Below are 14,842 nucleotides of genomic sequence, written 5' to 3' on the forward strand. Positions count from 1 at the left end.
TTTCTCTCTGCCTTTGTCAGAAATAATTTTGTTTTCCCATTGCATCTGTAAATTGGTGTAAGCAACAAATTAACAATGTTAAATTGATACATAATATGATATCAACAACAGAAATAATTAATGCATACAGTAATGCTACATAATGTTGTATGTTCTAAAGCACAACTATCTATGTATCTGCCACTCAGAACCTCAATCAATGGATTCTGCTGCTCTTAAAAGCATGAATATATATTATTCTACAACAATAAGGGTAGAGAGTTGTGTCTTTGATTATGTGTGTCAGTGAGTAGATGTGTGTTTACCTAGGACCCCTCATTTCTCTATAGTCTAGCTCATAGCTTTGTATAGAGTCCGATTCCCTGGACAGGGTTTGATGTTGGACCCTGCGTCCTATAGGGTACTGGTGCACTGATGAATTTGTCTGGGAGGTGTTGTGGAAACGTGGAGGTCTGTTGCCAGTCTCACTGCGGTAGTCACTATCACGGTCATCCATTGCACTGTCATGGTCATCGAAAGCTAGGCAAAGACAACACCAACAGTTCAGTAAAACACAACCAAAATTATTTTCTAAAATAATTATAAAAGAAACATAATTCTCTATATGGAAAAAAATAACTGTAAGAACTCAGATAAATAAAAAATAACATAAAACAATACTCTTTGAAATTATTTTTTTTAATGTGATTTAATGTGACAGAAGCAACAGTGAACAGCAGTAATCACATAAGGTGTTACCGATCTCATCCGTTACCATGTTGTTTTCAATTGTTTGACAGGCTGCGTCATTAACAACAAACTCAAACTCAACTCGAGTAGTGATTTTTGGGCGACTTTATTAAAGTTACTGCTGAAGAAAGTCAACTTAGACACATTGGCCTACAGGGAGAATGAAACAGAGAGAGGTGAAAAAGCAAGGTGATTATATAATATATAATCATTATAATTTATTATAATATATAATAAATAAGTAGGTCTTTGTAATATATAGTATTTTAAATATTTTCAATTTGCCACACTTAAAATGTAATCCTATGGGAAATACTGTCACTGCTCATAATTACTGTGAAACCATCCTTTTGTACTGGGGACATGGCAAATTTTTAAAATGTTGCTCTAATGAAATAGACAAAAAAATTTTTTTAAAAAATAGGGAGATTCACACAAAGGTTACATCTGCACCACCACATAATACAGTACATCACGGTACATGCTCAGGTTTGATCTTAGATTCAGGCCGTTTGGACACTGCTATGATGTAAGGAAGACTTCCAAACAACAAAACTTGTTTGAATAAAACGCTCCCTCTTGTGGTAGCAGGCATCTAATACAACAAGCATGAACACCAAGCTGACAATAACACTGAACAACAAGAAATTTGATCACTGTAAGAAATGAATGTTGCATTAATGTTAACTCCAAATCACTCCACTCGCCACATAAAATAGGTCAACAAAACTGGCACCCACACATAGTCAGGAGGATACAAGAATGTGATATTCCAGATACAATGAAGACAAACAAAGGATACAGGCCAAACATGCAGTGGTCCTTCCTTAAAAATAAAGGAAAAGAGCAGGCCCGTACCATGCAGAAATGGAGTGAAGGACATGGTCATGGGGGGAAAAAATAACCACTATACATACTCTGCTGGTCATTCCATCCGAAATAACTCCAACTGCCTGGTGGCATGGAGGCAAGTATTCAAAGAAGTCAGGAAAAAAAATGAACTTCATTACTGAAGAATCAAACCAGTAACTGTAATGTGATTTGTAACATGTAATGTGACTGAAGACTTCCAAATATGATTTATTGGAAATAGTGAATTGTAATACCAGTAGGACATAAATAAGAACTAAATGACTTAGAAATTCACATAGCACAGTATGAGTGATCAACACTGACACAACAAAACAGTGTGGGAAAAAGTGTTTTCACTGAGGTAACATCAGCACTCAACAGGCAGGATACAAAGCTCTCCATAACTACCATTAACAGTGGCTGGTGCCCAAAATCCCCTTTGGTATGCAAAATCAGTGGGTACTCCAAATTGGAAAAACAAATTTTTATTGTCCAAATTTAAGTCATCAGTGTAGAATTAGTGAGTTAACACATTAGTGAACAAAGTAACCACAAAACACAAACACACATAAACGTACATGTGAAAGTGCTATGGCATAAATGGGTTGTAACAAATTTTTACTTTTATACTCACAGCACTGAGAGGGCACAGATGCCATTCGTCTTCTCTGGACCTCTTCCTGCAGTGGATACTGCCACAACAGAAAAATACAAACAAAAAAGGGGAGGAGAAATAATAAATGTGAGGGGATCTGCAGAGAACAATGATTTAATAATAAAAAGGCACATATGAGTACAGTATTCATAGATCATATGTGATGCAATAACTAGTATTTTTCATTAGATGGCAGCAGAGAGCCAAAACAAACTGGACATTGTGGCATATATTATAATATATATTATATATGGTAATTATATATAAGCACTTTTTTAAAGCACTGCTGCACTAATTGGTTCATATTAACACTCTTCCTCACATACTACTACCTACTTTCAAGGTGAGGAAGAAAAAAAAGTCTGTCCTAGTTGTGATTGCCCACTGCTTTCTCATTTGACATTCCTGAATGAACTGTGATGTAATGTCTCTAATAGCTCAATTATTCATGTATTTTTATTAATTTTCACATATGTTGTACAGTCACAAAAGTACTAAATACAGATAAACATAGAAACATTAAAACATTAGCTACATTGAATTAATGGAAGGGAAATCAATCTCAACATAGGACAGACATGGTTGCCAGACCTTATAATACTTCAGGGTGGAGCTTTGGGTTTAAGATAGGACATCCTCCACCCAGCGCCTGTGAGATGGTGGCATAACTTTCTTTTAATTAAGGAGTATCAGTATCAGTAGCTTACATGTAACCTATGCAGAACCGTGAACAGCCCATGTGTAATGCATATTGATAATAAGCGTACCAATGTAACTGCAGCCTCCCAATTTAAATCTGATTACAGTGAGGAGGAGGCAACTGTCTGAATATCATCATATAATACAGCCACCATAAATCTGCCATTCATCTACATTCATCTATCTAGGTTATCTGTGGGGTTGTTAGAGAGAAGTGTGTTTTGACACGACAACATACATTTAAATTTCTAATAGCTTAATAATCTATAACTTACATTAGAGGTAATGTACTTTTTTAGTAAACTTACCTCGTCATGTATTGGCATGGTGTTGATCCGGTACAGTTTACTGGTCCAGTACTGAGCTTCGTCTTCTGGGATATCTGGACAGATGGATTGGACAGAAGAAATAGAGAGATTGAAAGTGAGAAAAATGAAAAGAGTGACAAAAAAATGTGTGGAGGAGAGTCCAAGAGTGAGTTGTGAAAGAGAGAAAGTGGAGGAAATATAGATACATGGGATGGAGGGATGGGTGGTAGGATTAAGGAAGGGGTTATGAAGACAGAAAGTACGTAATGGAGGAAGAAGAAGAGTGCAAAGCACAGAATGTAAGACAAAGTGCAAGAAGAGATGAAAGACCACAGGCACAGTAGCTCCACCCTTCCTTCATTCACCTCTCTTCCATGCTCCCTGTCCCATCCTGTCTTACCCCACCCACGTTGCTTGATGTGTTCCCATCTTATATTCATGTGTGTTTAATAGCTGATGAGGAGGTTTCCTTTTGGGGGCCCAGAAATAGAATTAACAACCACCTCACTGGCCTCACAGGTCCTCCCAAAGCCAGAAAGAAAAGAAGTTTGTGTAGAATAAGAGAAAAAAGATGAGAAAAGAGGAATATGTAAAAGCCAGGCTACAGTTTCCCCATGTTCCCAAGTAAAACATTAGTTAGTCAGTCATTAAAATGCTCGAAGTACTGTGTAAACATCTCAAAATGTATATTTTTAAAAAATGTTTAAGAGCACAAGAGCAGGTGTCTAAGCACATTAAAATAAACTGTGTCCAATGTATTTAAAATGATCTATCTATCGTTAACAATGGATAATCACAGTTTGCCATGTCAGTGCTGCACTGTACTGGGTAGCTGCAAATGCATACTTTTGACATATCTTGTATATTTACTTTTTTATTAGGAAAACAATACTAGTTTAATATGAATAACTTAAAATCCATGAATTAGCTATTAGCAGGTCCTGTTTGCAATGTACCCACTCACTGGATTACTTTACTGATACTGAAAAAACTTGATAATTCTCAGGAGTTATAAGATTACAGTATATCCTCTGCAAGTGTAAGCCACACTGAACCTTGGGTTATACTATAAATAGGTATTTGTAAATGTGTTTGTGTGTTTCAGTGTAACTCATTGTGATAGGTAATGATCAAAAAAAGGCAACTCATTATTGATTAGTACCTATGTTGTAAACTGGATGTCAATTACTTTACTAAAAACAAAAAACAAACAAAAAAAAGATTTGTCAAAGGTAAAGCTAAAACAGGGAAACTGCTATCTTATCTTCATCTTCAGACCCTGGGTTTTGTGTCAAGACGAGCGGACAGCAGCATGAACCAGTGCCATCTTGACATCAGGTGAGTGTTGATAAATAGAGTGTCAGGCAGTGCAAAAGGAAAGGCAGCTTAAGAGCAGACACTTCAGACAGCTCCCTGAGATTAAGAGCTTGCTGAGGAAACAAAATGATCTTAAGAAATGTTGCTATTTGTGTGGTTACACTCGAGAAATAAAAAGTACAAGAATTAAAAATATATAATACAGAGGACTACTTAAGGCCACAAAAACGTCATCATGAAGAAACTCTTCATAAAATCTTCATAAACCCTAGAGTTACTTCCACAAGCTCTCACATAATATGAGGGTTCTACCAGTAAGCCCATTGGGAAAAACTAAACACAAGTCTGTGGTTAGCAGAAGTAAACTGGGTTTGGTGAAAAAATATAACAAGGATGTTTTACTACCGGGTTTTTCCTCAACTCCTGGCTCTGTGGCTATGCATTTGTGTGTGATTTTGTTTCAGCAAAGGTGTGTTTTCTGTATACCAAAGGGCAGCTCAAAGCGGGTATCCAGCAGCACTTGATGTGGAGTTGGGTTGGTGGTACCACAGATCTCATCCTCCCTCATTAACACCTCAGAGTCGAGGGACGTCCACTTTCCTGGTCCCTCCTGAAAAAGACAAACACAGAGAAACAAAGTGAAGAGAGGGAGAGAAAGAAAAAGAAAGAGGTCAAGAGAGAAGAAAAGAAGACAAAGAATACAGATAATAGAAACATTTGCTCATTGAGAATCACAATGTCAACATGGTAACTGAAGGCGTGGGTGGGCTGCGGGCTGAGCAGGGATGAAATGATGAAGAAGCGAGGAGCAACACTGGCAGTTCAGATAGACAGAACGAGGGTGAGTGTTTGCTGTGCTTCAAACTGAGGGAAGAAGTCAAACAGTGGGGGCTGCATTATTAATGACAACACAAGAAGCTTGCAAAAAACAGTACTGAGGTGTAGAGGCAAGAGAAAAGCCTGCCCACAGCGCACTAAAATGAGTTGGCAACTGCTTCTAACTGGACACCTGTGAGAGTTGTTTTTTAAGACTTAACTTAAAAAGATGGTGTTTTAATAAATAAGCACTGGTAGGTGGAAGAAAGACTGTCTGTTTATATAAAATTTTGTACTGCAGGATTAAGGTAAGCAGCAAGTTTGTATAAAATTACTAATTTTGTTTCATTATAGGCAATGCTATGACTAGGGGTGGGTACACACTGCAAGTAATGCACCTGAGTAAAAAGGTACTCCTCATCTTCCTTTTTAATAAAACTGTACTTCTACTCTTTACTTGAGTATATTTTTGAGCCATCTACTTTTCACTGCCTGGAAGAAAAATAAGCAGCACCTGTCTTTTGCCCATGATGGAGATGATGACGGAGCAAAACCCAGAACCATAGGCAACTTCCAGCGACAATCCCTGGCCACATCTGGCCATTTTTTAAATACCAAAATCTAAAAAAACAACAGTTACATAATCAAGTGTTTGCTGTGCCTCCTGAAAAACCCTGAGATCTCCACTTTTAAAAACTCCTGTTGGGCGCCCGGTATGCTCACCTGGTAGAGCTGGCGTCCATGTACTGAGTCCTTGCTGCAGCGGCAAGGGTTCGAATCCGACCTGTGGCCCTTTGCTATATGTCATCCCCTCTCTCTACCCCCCTTTCCTGTCTATCTTCAACTATCCCTATCAGTTAAAAGGCAATAAAAGACCAAAAAAATAATGATAAAAAAAACTCCTGTTCTAACCGCCACAAGCACGTCATTTAAAAAAGTTTAAGTTTGGAAGAATGCAAGAATACTTCTGAGAAGTTATGGCGTTACTTCTTCCAGTGGCCATGAATGCAGCTCTATCCAGAATAACAGATGACACTATGCGTCTGGTTGTTTGATCAAAGTGATAAAACTACCGTATTTCTTAACCTCATTGTCAAGCAGGTGCTGGAGAAGATTCTAGATACTTATTGAAATAGTTCATGAATGTGAAATTGTAAAGCCACTTTATATACCATGAAAAGGATAAGTTTTTCAAGTCTTTCATAAAACAATAGTTAGGAGCCCCTATTGTACATTTAAACTGTTATTATATGTTTATATAACATATTCCAAAATTGTCTGAAGCCATTAGGGTTCAGCAGTGGTTCAGTTTGGGGGTGCTTTTTATTGCCTTTGATGGAGAGAGATAGTGACAGTAAAGGGGGGTGAAAAGAGAAGGGCCACAGGTTGGATTTGAACCCTGCGCCTCTGCAGAAATAACTCCTTGATACATGGGGTGCCAGCAATAGCAGGTGAGCTATCCAGACATCCCTTGTTCCATAGAGTTAACAAGATCAAGTGAGTGGTTTGTTTGTAGTACGCACTTCCCTGCCTTACTATTCTCTCTGACTCTGCTGATAGTCCTATAGTTACAGCTAAATTCCCCGTTCAATTTTTAACTTAAGGCTTACTTTTACGCATAATTAACAGGATGGCACTTTGAGTGACAGGTAGGTGCCATGTCAGGCAGCTGTTTTGAGTAACCAAGCTTCATTAAGTCCACCTCAGTACCATCAACGCTCCACATCTTTTCCAATTTTTGGATTAGCCAGAAGCCAGCAGTCAGGACTGCCAAGCTGGTGACGGCCAGAGTCACCCCACTCTGAGCTCCACAACACGTCTTCAGAAACGTCACATTACTTCCATTTTAATTTTACAGTCATAACAATTTAACGTTAACTTTAAGCCCCTTGTGTTTATGTATGTGAGGATGAAATGAAGGGGTGTGTTTGTAAAGTGTGTTACCTCGTCAGACTGTCGAATGGTGTCCAGGGGTATCAGTGCTGTGCCAATCATAGTGTCCCAGATCAAACCTTTATTCCACAGCTCCACCACCAGACCTGACTCCAGATGATTGATCTCACTAAAGAAGCAGAAAAACACACATTTATTTACATTTTATTTTACCTTTATTTTACAAGGAATATTACCATTGAGATTAAACATTTTACAAGAGAGTCCTGGCCAGGACAGCAACATAAAGTTTCAGGTAAAAGAAAAAATCAATAGACACACATTAACTGCATTGTGTACAAGTTCAAACCTGGCACCAGAATTACAAAAGGGCTAATGCTGGGAATTTTACATTGATGAAGTCAGAGTTTCTGTAGGTGGTCCTTTTTTCTTTGTCTTTTCAGTAATGGTAGCTATCACTATCAACTACACATTTCTTCCTCTGGATATTTTAAACAAATGTGATTTGTGAAACACATCTACTCCTCTCAAATGCAGCATTTCTCCCAAGATTTTTACCAAAATTTGAATGGTGGTTTGTTTTGAGTAACCACAGGTAAAATATTGAAAATAACATCAGCCACATAGAGTGGAGAGACGCTGCCCAGTGGAATGTGGGGACAGGCATGTTTTAATTAGTTTAAGTTAAAATATAATATGAATATTTTTTTACTTCATTGTAGAATGATCCATTTTAATTTTCTTCCGTTGAGGCCACCATGTTTCTATAGTAGCCCAGAACAGACTAGCCAAAATCTGGCTCTACACAGAGCAGTTTTCTGTGGACACTGTAGTTTCTCATGAAACGAATGAGTTGCGATCTGCAACTACACCTCTAGATAACACTGAATCCTTTGCACTACCTTTAATGCAAATTCAATCTATTCCTGTGCCCTCGCAATTTTTTAAAATCACTGCAACCTTTCCTTATATTTGACCAATCACTGTAGTTTCCCGCCTGTTTCAACAATCATAGCAGCTGATGTCCTGCATGAAAGCAGAGGTAATCAAAAGTCTCTGATTTCTTTGTGGACCACAGACAAGACAAATCCAGCCAATATATTGCAAGTTGAGTTAGATTAAATATGCATGGCTAGTGGTAATTAAGTAAGTCAATCACAAAATGATAGAAAGGTGCTTGCCTGTTGGTGTGACAAACTCTGTGCATGTGTCCATGGTGGAAAAAGTATTCAGACCCCTTTACTCTCACTACACTCTCTTCCTTCAAGTTGCCTTCTATTTTTCACTGAATTGTATGTAAACATTTTTTTAACTATTATTACAATTTTCCCTTTCTCTAACAATTTCAATAAAATGCCCCAAAAAAGCCCAAGAAATCCTGGAGGGAGTCCTCTGAGCTACTTTTAAATCGTCCCTCCCTGCACGATGAGATATCACAGAAATGCTGTTTTCTTGTCACTTTAAATTCCTTTAAATTATCTAAAGAATTAATCATTATGCTTTAGCTGATATTAACTGGACTCAACAAAACTAAAACAGTTTCATATTTTACCTGTGTTTTTCTACACATACTGCAGTGTTTCAGTCTGGCATTGGCTTTAGTCTGACACAAAAACAGTACCTTTCCTCTCCCATCAGGTCAGAAAGTGGGCCAGTCTTATCCGAAAGCTAAAGGATGACATCCGTCATTTTCTGACAGATCTGTCTTAAAGAAAAGACAGCAGGCAAACTGTCTCCCCTCCTCATTTGCATATTCATATTCACAGTCCCATTCATATTCATACGTGCCTCAGTTTGGGTGTCAGTCATCTCTGATGACACTTCACAGCTGGGATGATGGAGTGAAGAGGGTGGGTGGGAGAAGCTGGGTAAAATGTGTATTTGTGTGTGTGTTCTTGTGTAGCTACTTGCCACATACTGAAGAAGTCAGCCAGCTGACTTCGAGTCAAGTCAAAATTATGATGTTCCTACATGATTACCATTAACCGTCTCCATTCATCTGTTTGCTTGTTTACATGCTTGTGTGACTGTGAAGTATCTGTGAAGGTGTTGCAATGATGGTTAACCAGTGTAAGAGAGATCACACTGTGCCAGTAAAGATCCTCCAGTTGAGAAAAGTGAAATGAGAGCAGAAGCCAGACCAGTCCAGTTATCGGGGGCATTCTGGCTTTTACCGGTGAATTGTAATCAGTATTTCACCTGGCATAACACAGCACACAATATGGCTGAGACTCCAACATGTGCAGTCACCTGCAACCAAAATTCACCCAAACAGTCTGAGAAGTCAGCCCAGCCATTAGCACACATTTGCAGGCACCTTTGACCTTTGTCATTATTTTGCACCAAACAAAATAAATAGAATTGTGTTTTTATTTAAATTACATATGAAGGGGTAGTTTAAATTGATATGAAATTTATTAATAATCTTGTAGAGCAGATTATATTATATTTTTGATATTATGTTGCGCCCCCCCCAGGTCAGCAATTTGAGATCCCGAGCTAAAGTTTGTCATAATATTTTCTGGTTTATCTTTATTTTTTTTCAAAATAACTAAAAAATAACAACAAACAAACCAAAAAATGTATCTTGTCTTATGAACTACAGCCTGGTTTTAATCAATGAGATTATTCAACTGAAACCATGAAACATAAAACTCCAAACTGGATTAGAAATATTTTTGATGTTGTCCATCCATGCAGTCTGTCTCCAACCTGTCTCTGACTCACAGACCAGATGTGTGTGTGTGTTTGTAAGTGTGTGTGCGCGTGTTTGAGAGAGAAAGAGCGAGAGAGAGAGAGAGAGAGAGAGAGAGAGAGAGAGAGAGAGAGAGAGAGAGAGAGAGAGATCTTGAAGCTTTACTTCCGACTCTGGCATATGCCCTCCATCAAAACACATCCATTATTGAGAGAATCATTTGTGTCGTAACGGGGAATGAAATTGTGTATTTTTATCACACGCAGACAAACACATGCATGCACACCTACACACAGCCATCTTGTGTTTAAGAGCAGAAAAAAATTGAAAAAAGAAAGGGGCAATAAGACGAGGGGAAAGTAAAGTGTGTGGGGTCATGTTGAGCACGAGGCTTGATGGAAATTATGGACTCAGGCGAAGGATTGGGGCCACTTAGGGGAACAACAGGTGAAGTCACTCATGAAATACAGCTTTTTACAAGTTCCTGTGAGAAAAGTTTTACACAGGCAGGAGCACTGCTCTTCCACCCCAGGAATCAGTGCTTAATATCATCAAATCTTCACACAAATCTGACCATTATTAAGACTATTTGATAAATAATCACGCATTTAAGTATTCTGAACATGTATTTTTGTCATGCTGCATAATTGGTTAAAATCAAATTAAAATAACAGATAACAGAATAGATTGTTACACTGGTTATGTGCCCAGTGTCTGCAGTACAGGTTCTGTATCTTTTATGCTTTTTTCCATTTCTATCCCTTTTATCCAGATGTTTTTAAAGGGAGCAAATCAGTTCAAACTAAAATTACACCTGAATTTTATGTCCCTCAAAAATCAAATGTTGCTATGTTTTGCGAAAGAAAAATTAGTTGATGCAAATTAAACCGTCCAAATAAGTAAAATAAATTAATGGTTAAACTAAATTGTTTTCCATGGAAATGGTAGCACCAAAGATTTAATCTGCATTTAAAAATGTTCTTTTCTTTCTCTTTTTAGATGTGAGGCCTATCTAAATGAAGCACCCAAATGCCGTGTACATATCATATCAAAGTTGTCTTAATTAAGAGTTTCAGTTAAAGTTGTAATAACAAGGGGAAAACGCAGACTGAAAGCTCCTATATTTGGCAGTTAATAACAGGGAAGTGGTTGAAAACCCAACAAATATGGATGCCTTACATCATCAGAGGCTGTTGTTCAATATAATTAAACCAAAGTTTAGTGGAAATTGTTGAAATTGATCATTTATAACTGAAAATTAAATATCAAAGTTGTGCTTTCTTCCCAGATGGTGGGAAAATATACTATTTCTGATAAACAGCACTGAGAGGCGTGTTGACAGCGTAAAAAGGAGCATGGGAAAAGGCTGTGATCAGACAGCAGTGAATCATTCCTGTCATTGTAACGAGATAAAGTCATTGGCCAAAGACTAACAGAGGCTGATGTGGAGGGAAGGCAAAAGGTCACCATTGTTTGAAACTTATACACAACTTAATTGGCAGAGCTCTAAGGAAAGAGCAGACTATGACCTGAATGACCAGAGAGGCAGTCCAACAGAGAGACAACACCCAAACAGTGATGGAAGAGGAGTCTCAGGAGAAAGGCTTCTCCCCATTCTTAAGATGAAGAATAAACAAAAACATAAATAGTTTGAAAACAGAAAAAGCTTTATTCTTATGGTTATCATAGCATAGATACCTACATTAGACTGACAGTTACACTACGTTATCCTACACTAGAGATTAGATCTCTGAACTGTGTCAGTCAAGACATCCAAAGATTATACTGGCTGGTGGCAGACAGCCAATGAACTCTGACACAAACCTGTAAACCAGGTCAAAAGACTAAGACCTTCGGTAGCATGTAAAGACAGTACTGACAGGGGCAGACAGAGACAGAATGAAGAGAAGAGTGAGGAGGAGAGACAACAAACAAGGCAAGATATACAGCATCTCGCTAGTCTTGCAAGTCATGCCTGTGGTGTAATAAAAGCAAGAGAGAGAAAACAAACAACTGAGACGGACAGAAATTGAATCAAAGGCTGCACGAGCAGAGACCAGGAAGCATGTGAGGCCTAGTGACCCAGAGTGTAGAGGGATCAACATTCAACTGCTTATCCCCTTATCCCACTAGCCAACCCAGCCACCAATCAGTCATCACACACACACACACACACACACACACACACACACACACACACACACACACACACACACACACACACACACACACACACCTACACATACACACACATTCAGGCAGCTGTCCAGTGACCACCGATGTATCAAACCATCAGATTTCAGATAGACTAGACATGAAATTGAGGCAACAGAGGATAAGTGTTACAAAATTGTGGCATGATTTGATTTGCAAGGAGTCTCTCTACATACAGATAAGAGATGATTAAATGATAAATAATAGGAAATGATTAATGATAGGAAAGATAAGTATTAGACCTTGCAGTAAAAAACTAGACAATAATGAGCATTGCTTCCAGCAACAGCCAACAAGTGATACAAAGCACAGAAATCATACAAATTGTTTTAGTAACAATGCAAAGCTGACCTCCTGAACACTGTTCGGTTTCAAAATTGCCCATAAAGAACACTTTTTGCCGTCGTACATATGCCAGTGGAAAATGTAAGCCCTCTGGTTGTTGTTTATTGTGGCAGTAATGTTTATTGACTCCAGACAGATTATCGGCCTGCCAAAGTGGAAGTTTTGGAATGAGGATTGCAACAGAAAAAGCAACACAAACCAGCCACTTCTTGGACATCAGTTGACACACATAACACACACCAGACACTTAGCAGACAGAAAAGGTAGTCAAGTAACAAACAGTAGTGTGTTGATATGAGTTTCAGCTGAGAAAAAGGTGTTTCAGCAGCTGTTTGGACACGTCATACACTGACAGTATGTGTTTCTCTTAAAAGCTTAAAGCCAGGGCACCGCGGTAGCCAAGGTTAATGCGCAAACCTGCAACATCTCTGTTCTCATCTGTCTTGGGACCTTTGTTGCATGTAAACTCTTTCTATCTCTCTCTCAGTCCAATTAAATTCCATTCAAAGGGGCTGTTTGTATATTCAGTAGGCTATATGTATATATAGACACAAAAAGACAAAAAATAACAATAATGATTTAAAAGAAAGTTAGAAAACTCAAATACATATAAGTAAGTGTGTGTGTGTGTGTGTGTGTGTGTGTGTGTGTGTGTGTGTGTGTGTGTGTCTCTCTCTCTCTCTCTCTCTCTCTCTCTCTCTCTCTCTCTCTCTCTCTCTCTCTCTCTTCATTTCCTGTCATCTATCTGCTGTTGTTGTCAAATAAAGGCCTAAAGTCATGACAGCCTAGAGTTTCCGATGTTCATTACAGCTAACGATTCTATTGTTTTGAACAAACAACATGCTAACAATTTAGCAACTATTTTATCTACAATGGAACAAAACAAATCTACCATACTTCCTCATATATGGCTTTAAGTCAAAAGCAATTCTCAACAAAAAGTTTATAATATTCATTATAGAGAGGAAATATATTCACATTGGAGGGCTTCAATCAAAAGTGTTGCAGGCACATTTTGAAACTTTTCCTTGCTTCCTTGTTTGCAGCCAGTGAGAAACAGCAGCAATCCAACACGTGTGTGTGCGTGAGTCTTGCTCGCTTACTAAATGAGGATAATGAATTGAATTCTTGGAGTATCATTTTGGGGATGGTTTACGAGGCAGGTGCAGGTAAGCTGAGGTGACAGCAAATCAAAAACGGAGATACGCATGTGTATGTGTTCACTCTACACTATCACAGATACTTCACTGCTGACATTTCAAAATTTGACCGAGAAGAGAATATTAAATGTGTGGAGGATTATAGGACATCAGTCACTAGTTTGTGTATTGCACACCATCAGACACAAGATGGCAATTACCAACAATATCAACAATGACTGTAATTTACACACTTAGTAGTTATCTAGTGTTGAGCTGGGCTCGTGTAATACCCAGGGTTGGTTATTAAGGGGGAACAATAGTGTGCACCAGGGAAATTAGCATTAAATTAGGGGTTTATTATAGAAACTTTTTCACAAAATAATGGACTCCAACAGTCATTACCATTTGTTGATTTGAATTGTCTTTACAAGTTGAAAACTGGTAACTCAGCTATAGCACTATATAGCACGCTAACCTGATGCGATGCTGAGGCACCCTGGTGGCCTAGGTGTTGATACAGTACATACAAAGAACCGTCCCAAGTCCCAAGAAGGGGTGGGAAATGTGATGTTTTTAGATCAAGATCATGATCCAAGGCGTTCACAATCTACTTTTCAGGCATATTGTAGAGATTATTCTCCTATTACTTCTTTTTCTATACTTCTCATAACCTCATTGACTAGTGGATTCAAGCTACCGGGACAAACCAATAGAGCGATGTAGTCAACTAGATAGTTATGAAATATAATATTCATAGGTATGTTTTCAAATCACCTGAAAATAAGAACTGTTGTGTTATTGTTGTTTTTATCTACAGAGTGAGCAGGTCTCTGCCATGTTGAACCCCCGTGATACTACTATAACAAACCAAACACTGGCTCTAGATGGGGCCTTTTGCGTTTTGCAGTCACCAGCCAGTTTCTCTGGAAGTGCCAGCTGTATTAAATTGGTTGCACTCTGCAACTTCACTGCTAGATACCACTAAATCCTTTATTTATCTTTGGCATTAGCGTTAATATCAAAGTACAGATGAGTCTCACAGGAATTTACCTACTAGTATTAGAGCACCCTGTCACAGACGTGCTGGACAAATGGTTATTTTGATCTGTTGGTGTCAGCTGAAGTCATTAGGATCTATCCTCTGGATGTCTGTACCAGATTTCATGGCAGTCCGTCA

The 14,842-nt window shown here is 38.4% G+C and overlaps 1 protein-coding gene across 3 annotated transcripts in view; it reads right to left on the bottom strand.

Annotated features, from left to right (window-relative positions):
• LOC127375974 (protein unc-13 homolog B-like) overlaps positions 1–14,842 on the bottom strand; it is a 103,915-nt gene that overhangs the window by 52,319 nt on the left and 36,754 nt on the right. For 2 of the 3 annotated variants that reach the window (XM_051422421.1, XM_051422416.1), the window contains exons 4-9: positions 7,321–7,438; positions 5,047–5,170; positions 3,244–3,317; positions 2,216–2,273; positions 1,647–1,682; positions 306–519 (exon numbers count right to left, since the gene is read on the bottom strand). In XM_051422421.1, coding sequence (XP_051278381.1) covers positions 306–519; positions 1,647–1,682; positions 2,216–2,273; positions 3,244–3,317; positions 5,047–5,170; positions 7,321–7,438 — 624 coding nt within the window. The remainder of the gene's footprint in view (positions 1–305; positions 520–1,646; positions 1,683–2,215; positions 2,274–3,243; positions 3,318–5,046; positions 5,171–7,320; positions 7,439–14,842) is intronic. The other variant, XM_051422417.1, reaches the window with a different exon arrangement.

The sequence above is a fragment of the Dicentrarchus labrax genome, unplaced genomic scaffold (genome assembly GCF_905237075.1).
Source record: "Dicentrarchus labrax unplaced genomic scaffold, dlabrax2021, whole genome shotgun sequence".
Classification (NCBI taxonomy): Eukaryota; Metazoa; Chordata; class Actinopteri; family Moronidae; genus Dicentrarchus; species Dicentrarchus labrax.